This window comes from Simochromis diagramma, unplaced genomic scaffold (assembly GCF_900408965.1).
Source record: "Simochromis diagramma unplaced genomic scaffold, fSimDia1.1 OVJJ01000107.1, whole genome shotgun sequence".
In the NCBI taxonomy this organism is placed as follows: Eukaryota; Metazoa; Chordata; class Actinopteri; order Cichliformes; family Cichlidae; genus Simochromis; species Simochromis diagramma.
This window is the reverse complement of record NW_024387209.1, coordinates 2418012-2433213: the sequence shown is the minus strand read 5'-3', so window position 1 is coordinate 2433213 and position 15202 is coordinate 2418012. Positions and strand designations below refer to the sequence as shown.

At 40.5% G+C, this 15202-nt stretch overlaps 1 protein-coding gene across 1 annotated transcript; it reads left to right on the top strand.

The window, feature by feature from the left end:
- The first annotated feature begins 86 nt into the window (after positions 1–86).
- On the top strand, positions 87–7043 carry LOC120746337 (E3 ubiquitin/ISG15 ligase TRIM25-like). The gene is made up of 2 exons (XM_040051809.1): positions 87–249; positions 4668–7043. Exon 2 carries the CDS (start codon positions 4677–4679, stop codon positions 5934–5936), a length of 1260 nt encoding a protein of 419 aa, XP_039907743.1. The 5' UTR covers positions 87–249; positions 4668–4676; the 3' UTR covers positions 5937–7043.
- The last annotated feature ends 8159 nt before the right edge of the window (positions 7044–15202 follow it).

The following is a 15202-nucleotide window of genomic DNA, read 5'->3' as shown; positions in this document are numbered from 1 at the left end:
AAGTTCTGAATCTCTTATTTTAACTTTTGCATTAAAATAAAACTCCAACTGTTTCTGAGAAGGAATCCAACCTGACAACAAAGAAGCAGAACAAAAGTCTGGATGGATCGCATTCCAGCATTTATCAGATGAAACTTTTTGTTTCACAGCTGATTCAGTGGGGAAAAAATCAGTCTGTCCTCAAAGGAACCTTAAACTGAGCTCATCCAGCCTTTTTCAACAGCACAGCAGAGCTTCTATCCAACACTGGTGAGTTCAAAGCATCACAGTCACTCTGTTTTAAATTTAAACTCTCTCTGTGTCAGGAAACATGACTATAACACTGCTGAAGCTGGTGTGTTTTCCTATCACCACTCTCTCCCACTGGGGACACTCTCTGCTATTTCATCCAAGTTACTCCAGACTTCCTCTTTCTCTTCTAACTGACATTCAACCTGTGAGGCATTCACACTGACAACATTCAACATCACTCCTTTGATTTCTAGTTTCAAACTCATGATGCCGTCTAACACAAGATGGCTGGTATTGTCATCAAACTTGGAGTAAATAACTTGTGAAACAGTGTTCAGAGCACACTGAAATGTGAACTTTGGGCTCACAAGGACTACTTTCACATACACTGACCTAATTATGAGTATGAATGTGTATGAATATTAGATAGAAAGCACTTAAACAGAAAGAGCATAGAAAAAATACTTGTATGAATGGGGGAATGAGGCAAGTTGTGTAGTGCTTTGATTACTATATGAGTACTATCTGGTTGTTAAGTGATGACGTGATTATCTCAGTTGTTCTCCTGATTAAAGTTTGGTCTGTTTACAGCGTCCTGCAATGCAGTTGCATTTGTCCCTAACCACTGGGAACCCTTGCGTTAACTTTTATTGAGTGGAAAAACGTTTGCGTTCATCCTTCTTCATGTGTTTACATTATGCTTGTCACGTTCAGTGGGAGCTGACTGTATGTAGAGTGAATAGTGGGACCCAATTGCAGACATGGAAGGAGACGTAACTTATGTTAAACACAAGGCGAGCCATTTATTGAGGCTGAAAAACATGAAACAGAAAACAAGGCTCAACCAGGGGAAAACTAAACTGAAACCTAGACTGGGAGAAACTATGGTTAACTATGACACAGTGACATGAACACGAGTCTGAACAAGTGTATGCGAGAAACTATGAGGAGGTAACAAGAACAAGAAACATGAAACCTGAGCTGAGTCATGAAAGACTTAATCCTGACATGACGTGGTGGGAGGTAACACAGACGACCAGACAAAGACTGAACAAAAACACGTAGACTAAATACACACAGGAGGTGATTAGGGGAAGTGGAAACACAACCATTCCCAACCATTTGGAGCCACAGCACATATTTCACATTAGAAAAATTACAGGGCACACCACCAAACAAAAATGTCACAAAAAGGCTATTGATAATTTCCCCCCACGCACCAGATATAGTGGGATTGGCTCAGTTTGTCCCCATTATACCGTTTTTTGCTTTCTTCTGACCACTACTCATGCTAGGGCCTTCATCTGGATTGGAATTTTCTCCAGGACCCGGGTCAGGATGGCTACTTTTTCTTTTCAAATATTTATCTATTGCTATTACACGCTGTGTTGTCTGACTCGCAGAAAGACTATTACGTAATTTCTTCTTCATCTTCTTCTGTTTCACTGGCAGGTGGCAGCTCATTTAATTAGAGCAGGTAGTTACTGCCCCCTAGTGGAGAATGTAATTGTTTTGCCAGTTACTCATGCCTGTCACTTAGAGCAGCGGTCCCCAATCCCCGGGCCTCGGACCGGTACTGGTCCGTGAGTCATTTGGTACCGGGCCGCGAGAGTTGAGGTTCAGGTGTGAAATGTATGGTTTTCAGGGTTTTTATCGGTTTTCAGCGTTATTTTGTTATCGTTTTTATCGTTAACTCGGTTTTCCTGGGTCTTTTCACGTGTGTTATGAATAAATCTTCTTTTTTTCAGTACCGGTACTAGTTTTATTTTATCTGCGACACCTTAAAGTCCGGTCCGTGAAAATATTGTCGAGCATAAACTGGTCCATGGCGCAAAAAAGGTTGGGGACCGCTGACTTAGAGTGCTAATCAAATGGAACCAGATAATCTTCCAAGACACAGCTGATCATTTCTCACAGCACACCACGTCGCAGTGGTTGGAAAACACTGACAAAGGGAAACAGCTGACACAAATGAACCTCATGATACCACAGAGAAAAGTAACAGGAAACATGGAAAGACGTAGACATAGCATCACTGGCTTGACAACATGAAACACACAGACAAGAAATACCTGACATACTGACACAGGAGACAAGAACAGATTTACACATAGATGAAAACCTAAACTGCAATAAAAATTCAACTAAATCCTAACCAATAATACCAGCACAAGAACTTTTCATACTTTCAATATAATATAAGAAATTAGAAATACAAAATGAACTCAAAATGCTCAGTCATAGACCCAGCCCATGACAATACTAACCATAGCTGTGTGGCTAGCCACATTTCTATATACCAGCTAGTCCAACTTCAGTAACCCTACAAACGTCACTACTGTTTAGTTTTCTGTCTTCATTTACAGGGAGTGCAGAATTATTAGGCAAATGAGTATTTTGTCCACATCATCCTCTTCATGCATGTTGTCTTACTCCAAGCTGTATAGGCTCGAAAGCCTACTACCAATTAAGCATATTAGGTGATGTGCATCTCTGTAATGAGAAGGGGTGTGGTCTAATGACATCAACACCCTATATCAGGTGTGCATAATTATTAGGCAACGTCCTTTCCTTTGGCAAAATGGGTCAAAAGAAGGACTTGACAGACTCAGAAAAGTGAAAAATAGTGAGATATCTTGCAGAGGGATGCAGCAGTCTCAAAATTGCAAAGCTTCTGAAGCGTGATCATCGAACAATCAAGCGTTTCATTCAAAATAGTCAACAGGGTCGCAAGAAGCGTGTGGAAAAACCAAGGCGCAAAATAACTGCCCATGAACTGAGAAAAGTCAAGCGTGCAGCTGCCAAGATGCCACTTGCCACCAGTTTGGCCATATTTCAGAGCTGCAACATCACTGGAGTGCCCAAAAGCACAAGGTGTGCAATACTCAGAGACATGGCCAAGGTAAGAAAGGCTGAAAGACGACCACCACTGAACAAGACACACAAGCTGAAACGTCAAGACTGGGCCAAGAAATATCTCAAGACTGATTTTTCTAAGGTTTTATGGACTGATGAAATGAGAGTGAGTCTTGATGGGCCAGATGGATGGGCCCGTGGCTGGATTGGTAAAGGGCAGAGAGCTCCAGTCCGACTCAGACGCCAGCAAGGTGGAGGTGGAGTACTGGTTTGGGCTGGTATCATCAAAGATGAGCTTGTGGGGCCTTTTCGGGTTGAGGATGGAGTCAAGCTCAACTCCCAGTCCTACTGCCAGTTTCTGGAAGACACCTTCTTCAAGCAGTGGTACAGGAAGAAGTCTGCATCCTTCAAGAAAAACATGATTTTCATGCAGGACAATGCTCCATCACACGCGTCCAAGTACTCCACAGCGTGGCTGGCAAGAAAGGGTATAAAAGAAGAAAAACTAATGACATGGCCTCCTTGTTCACCTGATCTGAACCCCATTGAGAACCTGTGGTCCATCATCAAATGTGAGATTTACAAGGAGGGAAAACAGTACACCTCTCTGAACAGTGTCTGGGAGGCTGTGGTTGCTGCTGCACGCAATGTTGATGGTGAACAGATCAAAACACTGACAGAATCCATGGATGGCAGGCTTTTGAGTGTCCTTGCAAAGAAAGGTGGCTATATTGGTCGCTGATTTGTTTTTGTTTTGTTTTTGAATGTCAGAAATGTATATTTGTGAATGTGGAGATGTTATGTTGGTTTCACTGGTAAAAATAAATAATTGAAATGGGTATATATTTGTTTTTTGTTAAGTTGCCTAATAATTATGCACAGTAATAGTCACCTGCACACACAGATATCCCCCTAAAATAGCTAAAACTAAAAACAAACTAAAAACTACTTCCAAAAACATTCAGCTTTGATATTAATGAGTTTTTTTGGGTTCATTGAGAACATGGTTGTTTCAATAATAAAATTATTCCTCAAAAATACAACTTGCCTAATAATTCTGCACTCCCTGTATGTCGGAAGTGGTAGCAGAGCTGTACGTTTTAATTTTTCAGAAATCCCTCAGTCAAAACATGCTATATTATGTTTAGGTGTAAGCTACCGAGCTAACTCTCTACTGACTTTGAAGTCCATTAAACTTCATAAATTCTGTTTTCGTGGATGCCTGGATGTTAAACTTAGTGGTTACACCTGGTAGAGCAGCCACACTAATCACTTTATTTAAGATGAAAGAATTTAGACAGTTCATAGCTCTCAGTGATGTTGCAGTGTTCTTTTGACTTTGGGACTTGAAGTGGAGTTTGAACCCGGAAACAGCTAACGACATCAGACTTAAAGACCGGATATATAGCTGTATAAAAACAGGTACATTTACAATTATTTGAAACTCTGGTCATTTTTAGCGCGAAAATCCACCACTGGAAAGGGAGATATGTGACAGAAGAGAAAGAAAAGCAAAATAGGTTCATTTTAAATGTAACTGCGATTTAAAATAAAATAATTTTCTTTTCTTTCTCACTCAGGGTGCAGACATGTCTGCTGCCAGCTGTCTTCTATCTGAAGATCGGTTTCTGTGCTCAATCTGTATGGATGTCTTCACTGATCCAGTCTCCACACCATGTGGACACAACTTCTGCAAAAACTGCATCAGTCAACACTGGGATATCAGCTACAGGTGTCAGTGTCCCATGTGTAACAAAGTATTTGAAGTCAGACCTGAGCTGCACATCAACACTTTCATCTCTGAGATGGTTTCTCAGTTCAGACTTGAAACTCAGCAGAAAGTCAGCAGCAGCAGCTCAGAGCAACAAGCTGCCAAACCAGGAGAAGCTCCCTGTGACATCTGCACTGCAACCAAACTGAAGGCTATGAAGTCCTGCCTGGTGTGTCTGGCCTCCTTCTGTCAGACTCACCTGGAGCCTCATCTGACAGCTTCATGTCTGAAAAGACATCAACTGATTGATCCTGAGGAGAACCTGGAAGGCAGGATATGTGTGAAACATGATCAACCTCTGGAGCTGTTCTGTAAGACCGATCAGACATGTGTCTGCATGCTCTGCTCTGTCATAGACCACAAGACTCATGAGGTTGTTCCTCTGAGAGAAGAATATGAAGGAAAGAAGGCAGAGCTGGGGAAGACTGAGACTGAAATTCAACAGATGATCACAAAGAGACGAATGAAGATTTGGAATTTCAAAGAGTCAGTGAAGAAGAGTAAAGATGCTGCAGACAGAGAGAAAGCAGAAGGTGTTCAGGTCTTCACTGCTCTGAGGAAGACTCTCAGGAGATGTTTGAAAAAGTTCATAAAGGAGATCGAAGATAAACAGGAAACAACAGAGAAACAGGCTGAAGGTTTCATCACAGATCTGGAACAGGAAATCTCTGAGCTGATGAAGAGAAGCTCTGAGGTGGAGCAGCTCTCACGCTCTAAAGATCACCTCCACCTCCTCCAAAGCTTCTCATCCCTGAAAGCTGCTCCAACCACCAAAGACTGGACAGAGGTCAGTATTCATCCACCATCATATGAGGGGACTGTGGTGAGAGCTGTGGGTCGGCTGAAGGCAACACTTGATGAAGAGTTTGAAGACTTGTTTGAAGCTGAGCTGAAGAGGGTCCAGCAGTATGCAGTGGATGTAACTCTTGATCCTGATACAGGACATCCTAATCTCATCCTGTCTGATAATGGAAAACAAGTACACGTTGATCAAGAGGAGAATGATCTTCCAGACAACCCAGAGAGATTTTCTGAATTTCCCATTGTTTTAGGAAAGCAGAGTTTCTTTTCACGTTAAAGCGAAAACCTTATGGATGTTAGGAGTGGCCAGAGAGTCAGTCAACAGGAAGCAAGAATTCACATTTGAGTGGACTCCCAAGAAAGGTTACTGGTGTGTTTTTAAGGGAGATGAAAATCTTTGTGTAGCTCTTAAGGACCCTCCAATCCGTGTTTCTTTTCAGTCTTATCCTGAGAAGCTGGGGGTGTTTGTGGATTATGAAGAGGGTCTGGTCTCATTTCATGATGTAGAGCATGCAACACGTATCTACTCCTTTACTGGCTGTTCCTTCACTGAGAAACTCTACCCATTGTTCTGTCCTGGTGTTAATGATGATGTTAAAATCAGTCCACCTCTGATCATCTGTCCTGTGATGGGTGATGGTGACAACTGATCTATCAGTCAGTCTGTCTTTTCCAAGGGGAAATTGAATCAATTAGAGGTTAATTTCAGCATTTAAACCAACACAGAGAAGAAGTCCTAACAACAGAACTGACCAAACCGCACCTGTTGATCAAAATCACGTGACATAGTTAGAAGCTACAGAAAAAGCTAGTAAGCGGAACTTTAGTTGTTTGTTTTTTGAAATTGTTATAAATATATAATCAATCTGACGAATTTCATATGAAAAAAAAACCCCTTTCTTTAATTTTCTTTTAGAGTTAGGGTCTGGTTTCCTTTCATGATGTAGATGATGCAGCTCTTATCTGCTCCTTTACTGGCTGCTCCTTCACTGAGAAACTCTACCCATTCTTCTTTCCCGGTGTCGATGATGATGATGATGGTGGTGGTGGTAGCTGTTTCTCTGATCATCTTTTCTGTCAGTCAACCAGTCTGATTAATCTGTAATTGGATCAATTACAGATTAATCTCAACGTGTAAACAAACACAGAGGAGAAGTGACCAAACTACACCAGTCTATGTGGTTAGAAGCTGCAGAACAAGGCAGTAATCTGAAATTTAGTTGATTTATTTTATTAGATTGTTTTCAAGTTGAAAAAAAAAAAATTCCTGAAGTCCAGCCTGAGGAGGTAGACACTCTACAGGGTGGGCCATTTATATGGATACACCGTAATAAAATGGGAATGGTTGGTGATATTAAAGTCCTGTTTGTGGCACATTAGTATATGTGAGGGGGCAAACTCCTCAAGATGGGTGGTGACCATGGTGGCCATTAGAAGATGGCCATCTTGGATACAACTTTTGTTTTTTCAATAGGAAGAGGGCCATGTGACACATCAAACTTATTGGTAATGTCACAAGAAAAACAATGGTGTGCTTGGTTTCAACGTAACTTTATTCTTTCATGAGTTATTTACAAGTTTTTTCAAATTGGTGATATGTTGTGGGGAACAAAGACCAAACGGCTTAATTTATTAAAACCAGGAGAAAACGATCACCTTTGAGGTGTCACGGATAAATACAACCACATAAAATGATCTGACCAAGACAAAAACTGTGGTATTTTGTAAATATAATAATAAATGTCAATGTACTATGTAATTTTGTAACTTTATTAGCAGCATAGTCCTGTGGACAAATTATTTCACTGTTACTTATTATCTGTATTATTATTGTATTAATTAACCTTGCATTAAGTCATTATCATTGCATTAGAACCACATAACAAGCATTGCATTAAAGCATTTATTGAAGCTGTTGATATTACATTAAAGTCTGTATTTCAGGTGTTAGCATAATCACATAATAATCTTTCATTGCAGGTGCAACTGTAATCATTTTATACACATTGCATTTTGGTGCTTTTAAAGAGTTGAAGCTCGGTCAGTTAATTGATGGTCAGAAGCTTCGTCCGGCGCGATGTCCGGCCGATCTATTGAGTAAAGTGACTTAGAGCTATGGAAAGGTTGCTTACACGCTTACAAAACACTTATACCATATTATTCAGTATGATCCTTTGTTCATTTATGTTTTTATTAAGCTTTAAGTAGGGCCACTAACCCTCCTGGACCAGTGTTGTGATTTGAATTCCTCCTGTATCCCTCCTCGATATTTGAATCCGTAACACATCCTCCTCTCTGCCGCTTAATGCTCCCTGGTCGCTATGGTAATGTGTAAATATTTCTTTCAAAATAAGACACATCTACAACAAGGGAAAGACCCAGGGAAACCAAGTTAACGATAAAAACCCTGAAAACCATAAATTTCACACCGGAGCCTCAACTCTCATGGCCCAGTACCAAACAACTCACGGACCGCTGCTGTACAGAACCTCTGATGTCCAGACGGTGTTCCTCTGGTGTTCTGCTGTGAAAACTTTTGGGTTTTGGGATTAACATAGTTGCCATGGTTTCCTTTCTTCGCTTATTTGTTGTGTGTGATCAGGACAATTCTGGAAAAGATGGGCCGTTTCTTCCCGGAGTAAACGCCCCTGTTTTATTCAAAAAACAAAAAACATCGGTTTTACGTGGCCTATCAACACAATTTAAAAACTGGTATATAGTGTGAGATTATTATATTATCTTATGCCACGTTAGACCCCTAATTAAAGATTGTGAAATCATTATCTAGTTTTAGTTTGCATTATTATCCTGACTTAGAAGAGGGGATAACTATTAGATTTATTAAACTGATTTGTATTACATTAGACTGCTGATTTATTGTGAATGAATGATATTGTTTTATGATGCATGATACTGCTGAGTTATAAGAAATACTGTTTTCAGAGAATCATGGCCTTATTTGTCTGATTAGAAAAGAACAGAACATACTGCACAGGAAGCCAAGGTCATAACTTAGGCTCACAACTTAGGCTCACTGAGAGAGAGAAAGAATGTGGATGTTTAGGTTTTATGACTTTGGAGGGGGGCTGAAGCTATAAGAATGTGAGGAACGCTCAGACACTTCGAGATCAGGCGGACACCCTCCCGCGCTCATCTCCCCTCCGGATGGTTTATGCTCATAAAGTGTTGAATTGTATGAAATAAAAGATTGTTGATTGAGCATTTATACACAGAGTATTGTCCTTCCTTCAGCTCAAAGATCAAAAGAATTGGGAGGATTTAACAATAGTTTGAAGTCCGCACATTCGACCCAAGTTGAAATGGAGACTCGGGGTCTGTCGACCCCAGAGGGTTAATCAGAAAGCCTTAATTTGGCTAGTTATGTATCGAGTGTCATGTATTTAATATATAATCTTAATACTTATTTGCTGATTAGATTGTTTTATGAGACAAGGGGATGAGAGGCCCAGTGTTTGCCTTTAATGTACGTAATGGAATTGCCTCTGGAAAACGAGTGGCAGCGCACATTACCATTAACATGTACTGGTGGCCTGATTGTGTTTTTGGCAACGGGCCCACACAGTCCAACAGAACTCTCTCAAACGGCTCACCCAGGGCTGGAATCGGGTGAAGAGGCGCTGGCGCAATTGGTTTATTTGGCTTTGCCACTATGTATGTATGACATGAGCGACAATATTTCACCACATCTGATTTTAGTCCAGGCCAAAAGAAGTTACGTAGTATACGGTGATACGTCTTTTTGACCCCAAGATGTCCAGCTAAGCTGGCATCATGCACGAGACTGAGAATCTGGAGTCTATATTCCTTTGGCACCAGAACCTGATTTACCCTATGTAAATCAGTTGAGTCAGGAGACCAAGATCGCAACAGCACACCGTTCTCAAGGAAATATTTCACTGGAGCCTTAGATCCCTCTCTGTCCACAACGGAGGTAAAACAAGGCACCAGTGAATGATCACCCTGCTGTGCTTTGATCAACATTTCTCTGGTCATATTCAAGCTCTGATTAATGTCCTTAGGAATCATTTCAGGAACGTCACATGTGGAGACTTTTACAGAATCAATGGGTGACACGAAAGAGTCGTCTTCATCAAGCGTAACCATAAACGCCCCCGACAAATCCACAATTTCACCCATTTTACGAGCCTGAGCACGAGTAATTGCGCACGCAGGAAACACCTCTGAAGCAGTGGAGTCTGAGTCAGCAGCAAGGGCGGGAACATCAACAACTTCTGGCGGGGGAAAAACATGCCCACCAGCTAGACCATTACCAAGAATGAAGGAAACTCCTTCGATTGGTAATCGCTGGCACACGGCGACTTTAACGTAGCCCGACACTAACGGCGAATGCAGGTGTACCATATGCAGAGGGGCTTTGGTGACACTCATTTTTATTCCCCATACTAGTGTGTCGGAACCACAGGATGTTGTTTCAGACAAAGGCAGCACAGACTCTAGTAAGAATGAGTGGTACGCACCTGTATCTCTAAGAATCGTGACTGCCACTTTATCATTTTCTTCACCGGTCCCGGGTTCAAATCCTGGACGAGCCCCCAATTATGTTATGGCCCGTCTAGGCGCGGCCAGACCACAACATAAAGGGTGATCCATCCCCGTCCAACCCCAAGCAGCACGTCACACACTTAATATTTTGTGACAGTGATTTATTTACAATAAGTGCAGTTAAACAAAGGAAGGGAGCATATCATAACTTCAGGGTGAACCCAAGACCAAAACAACAAACAAAAGGTAACCTATCTCAGGAATAAACACAACTTACCTACTCAAAAGAACTAAACCAAACGACAATCACTTTCTTCCCTGCCTAACAAAAAACAGGAGAAGACTGATCAAACAAAAAGGCGGTCCACCCCTACATGCTCTTACATTAACATAATGACACAGTGACGGTCTGCCGGTTGGGTTGGGCCGAGGATGAATGAAGTGGCAGTCCCCGGCGGTCTCTTCTTATCCGCTGCCTCCCGGTTCTCAGCCAATCGGTGCGAGCCATCCACCCTGGATGCACCAATCCCGGAGGAGCACCTGGACACTCAAATTCACATATGATTACGATCACAGTCGTAACAGCCACTAAAGCAGAAGGATGGCATCTCCATAAAACCTCTCTTGACATGTGTAGATAACATTAAAGCTTGGTTGGCTTTAACCCTTTAAGACCTACCATAGAACCAAGTCCGCCAGAGCTTATATTATATTTTTACATGTTGTAGAGCCATTTTTGGGAGCATTTAAAGTTGCTATACATCAATACAACCATTATAACCCAGATTTTAATAATATGTATGCATTAAGTGCATAGTAATTACATAAATTGCAAAAAAGTGCAATAAACTACAAAAAAAATTTAAAATCGTTTTTGTTTTTTTAACATATATTTCTAGTTAGAGAAATTTAAGAGGCTTATCCCTCAAAACTGTAAATACAAAATAGTTTCCCCACCACAGGAAATTTATTTTGAGTGTCTTCATAGTTTTATTTTTAAAATACACCAATTTTTATATACTGCAGGAAAAATGAAAATAAATAGTATAGTGCAAATTTGCAAAAAAGCAGCATATGCATCAAAATAAACTATTTCCAGCAGTGCAATATGAGTCCTAAGCATCCCAGAAACGACACAGAAAGTCATAAAGTCAAAGATAACTTTTAAAAACACAAGTATAGGCTCATGAGGCCCTGATGGTAAAAAACAAAACAAAAAAACACTACATTTCTGCGAAAACGACGTCACTTCCGGTTTTGGGCAGGTAATGGCGGACATGCGAAAGTTCGCGCTGACGTCTATTCCAACATAGGAAGTGTTATGAACAGCTGATCGGATCGGCAAAGCGTGTTTCTGGAATATTATGTTTGTGTTGCTGCAAGCGCTTTTTATGCAGTTTTTGCAAAGCTATATGTGGAAGGAAACCGTGACCTAGGACAAGCTGATGGCATAAGATGTAAGTACAGCTCCTCCGGTTTCATATGCAAAAAAATATTTTGCGCTAGCTTATGTGGTTGCAGAGCTACCAGGATTTAAAAATAGTTACGCAAAACAGAGCGTGCCCGCTCCGATCGGTTTTAAAGGGTTAAACTTCTTAAATTCTAATGATAAGAAAACAGAGATGTTGGCGTTTTGAACTAGTGGTCCTTGTGAGTCCTCCTCTGTTGGTTTGGGACCCCTGGAAGTTTATCTTAAACCTTTTATTACTGACCTTGGTTTTAAGTTGGACAGTGATTTTAAATTGGACAGCCAAGTTAGAGCAGTGGTGAAGTCCAGTTTTTATCATTTAAGGTGACTGACAAGAGTGAAATCTTTTCTTTCTCTGCGGCACTTTGAAGGGTTTTACTTTTATTTCCTCAGTTAGTTATTATTACTCTCTTGCTCTCTAAACTAAACTGAAATATATAAACTCACAATAGAACGTAAGTGAAACTAAACTAAATTAAAAACAAACGAAGAAAATGAAAATGCAAAACTAGAGTAACTCTGCAGTTACCCCCACCCACTGTCGTAGAAGCTGACTAGTGTGAGTGGCAGAGGTGTGGACTCGAGTCACATGACTTGGACTCGAGTCAGACTCGAGTCATTAATTTTATGACTTTAGACTTGACTTGAAAAAATGTTCTAAGACTTGTGACTTGACTTGGACTTTTACACCAATGACCTGGGACTTGAATTGGACTTGAACCAGTTTACTTGAAAAGACTTGATATTTTACCCCAAATATAAAATTTAACATGCATATTATATAGAGATTGAAAATGTGACGTCATTCACGGGTAGAACCGCAAAGGATTCTGGGAACTCGTGGCAAGAGGTACTAGCGCACGCAGGCTTTCAATTGAAATCAGTTATACAGCGATAAAAAGAAACACAAAAATGCCAAGAAGCTGTTGTATTATTAACTGCAATAGCCGGTCGCATGACAGCCACGGGAAGCCGACGGGTAAAGAGATCGGTTGTTATCGGATTACGTCGTTGAAGAGAAATTGTTCGAGCCAAGTTTCCGAAGTAACAAAGAGGCGACGGGTGGCCTGGATTGCAGCCATTCAAAGATCAAATATAACGTCCCAGAACACTCCAGCTCACAGGTTAGTCTGCTCCAAGCATTTCCACAAAGGTCAGTCTGCTGTTGTAGTTAATGCGTCATTTTCATAACACAATTGGTGATATAGGTTACAAGCAAGTCTGGCGCTGAACAGAAATTGTCGCGCTATGCTCCTTTGTTTATTGTGCATAAATAGTGAATTGTCCTGACACAATATTGCGTTTCGCTTCTGTTATTACCATGGTACATTGACAAAAACATATACTTTTATTCACAGGGTAAAACAGTTGTTTTGTATCACTAATTGCCCAGTACGATTACAGCATACAATATTATTGTCCCTGCTACATTTCTGTGATGCTACCAGAAATTATTTCCACTGCTAATTAATTACCGTTGAGCTCAAAGGTCCTATTAATAAACGGTTAACGAATGTGTATTTATGAAGACGATTTGTGAGACTGGTAAACTTATGATACGTACGATGGTCTTTACTTTCTACACGGTGCATTTCAAGGTCCTGTACCCATCCGGCGGTAAACTGTACCTGGGCTTGTTGCAGTGACCGGAAGTTACTAAACTTCACGAGTGTATGCACTCACTCCAAGAACCGTATAATTATAAATATGCATATAAATATGCTAGGATGAGATAGCTGACTTCATCTAACTAGCAAATGTTTTCCAGGCTACGTTGGTGATGCAGTTTTTTTCTAATGTGTATGATATTTTTGTCATGCGATTTTAAAGCCAGTCCTACAAGCGCATCCAAGAATAACATGCGGCTTATCTCAGAACTGTTGGTGAAAATTATTCTTGGAGCTAGGTTTAATTGAGCTGCATTTTAAAGAGGTGCAATTTCACAATTTGTGTATATTTTCTAAGTTCACTATTTTGTCATGTGTTGAGAAAAACACAGATTTAAAAATTACATGGTCTAATATTTACATTTAGCATATAACTGCAACATGCTTTTTTTCGTTTTTTTTTAAAGACTCGAAAGGACTTGAAATTCAAAATTTCAGACTTGTGACTTTACTTGGACTTTTACACCAGTGACTTGAGACTCGACTCTGACTTGCCTGACATTACTTGAGACTTGCAAAACAATGACTTGGTCCCACCTCTGGTGAGTGGGCATCAAGGGGCAATGGAGGCTGACTGTAGGTGAGCAGCCTGAAGTTTAGAGTGTCGTGGAGAGTTACCAAAACAAAAACACCGTCCCACTTTTAACCCCTGACTTTGACAGACGTCGTCTCTTTTTATGCAACAACCTCTGGTGATTAATGTAAGAAACAAGATTACCTTTCATGTGTTTCTGTTTAAGCTCAAATTGGTTTGATGGTTGGAGGTTTTCTCAGTGTTCATCAGTCACTCTTGACCAGGTGTTATCATATGGTTTATCTGTTTTTAATTTGGAAATTGGGGATTCAGTGTTCTCTCATCACAAACCTGTTTCTCTTGCTCATGAGTTTAAAGCTCGCGCTCCACCCCACCGCTGCTCTCTTCTGCTCCACTTTTATAAAGAAAATCTTTACCGACCCTGAGATTACTTATTGGGCCCACCCCAAATGAGCTGCTTTTGCAGTTCCAGGAAACCTGTACTCAGACCCTAAACACTGTGAACCCATTAAAAACCAGGCGCCCAAAACGTGTTCCACAGCCCTGGTTAAATGAATCCACCCGAGCAGTCAGACGTCAGTGTGGGAGAGCAGAGTGAAAGTGGAAGAAAGACAAATTGCAGGTTTCTTTTGAAATGTTAAAAGAATGTTGGAAATTTGATCAGAATACAGTGAAAATGAGAGAAACAGATATTTTTCTCAGATCATTGTGTTAAATTGTCATAATCCCCGTGTTCTCTTTAAGACTATCAGCTCTACTCTAAACAACCCTGAAAGCCTCTGCTGACACATGTAATCAGTTACTTTCTTTCTTTGTAAACAAGGTCGAGTCTGTCAGGTCAGCAATAGTACTTCCTACAGATGACCCATTAGTGTTTATTCCATGACTGTAAACATGTTTCCATTTGTCACTTCAGTCTTTACTATGAAATACAGGAAATGACATCATGGCTCAAAATCTTTGTTGTTAAACCAATTCTTTATTTAACTTTTTTTTTTTTTTGCTTTATTTAACAAAATACATTCAATAAAAACTTGAACAACAGGAAACTGATTTTTCATCCAACTACTCCAGAGAATTCCCAGAAGTTAGGAACAGAGCAGCTGTGACATCTGTCTATGTTGTTATGCTCAGCGTCTTTTAGTTTACATTTTGACTGCACAATTGTGAGCTCTTTGTTATGCACAATCACGTAGCACAACATTATATACCACATTATATACATTATATACCAGGTAGTCCAACTTCAGTAACCCCTCAAACGAGACTGCTGTTTAGTTTTCTGTCTTCATTTATGTTGGTAGTGGTAGCAGAGCTGTACGTTTTAATTAGTTTCAAAAATCTCTCAG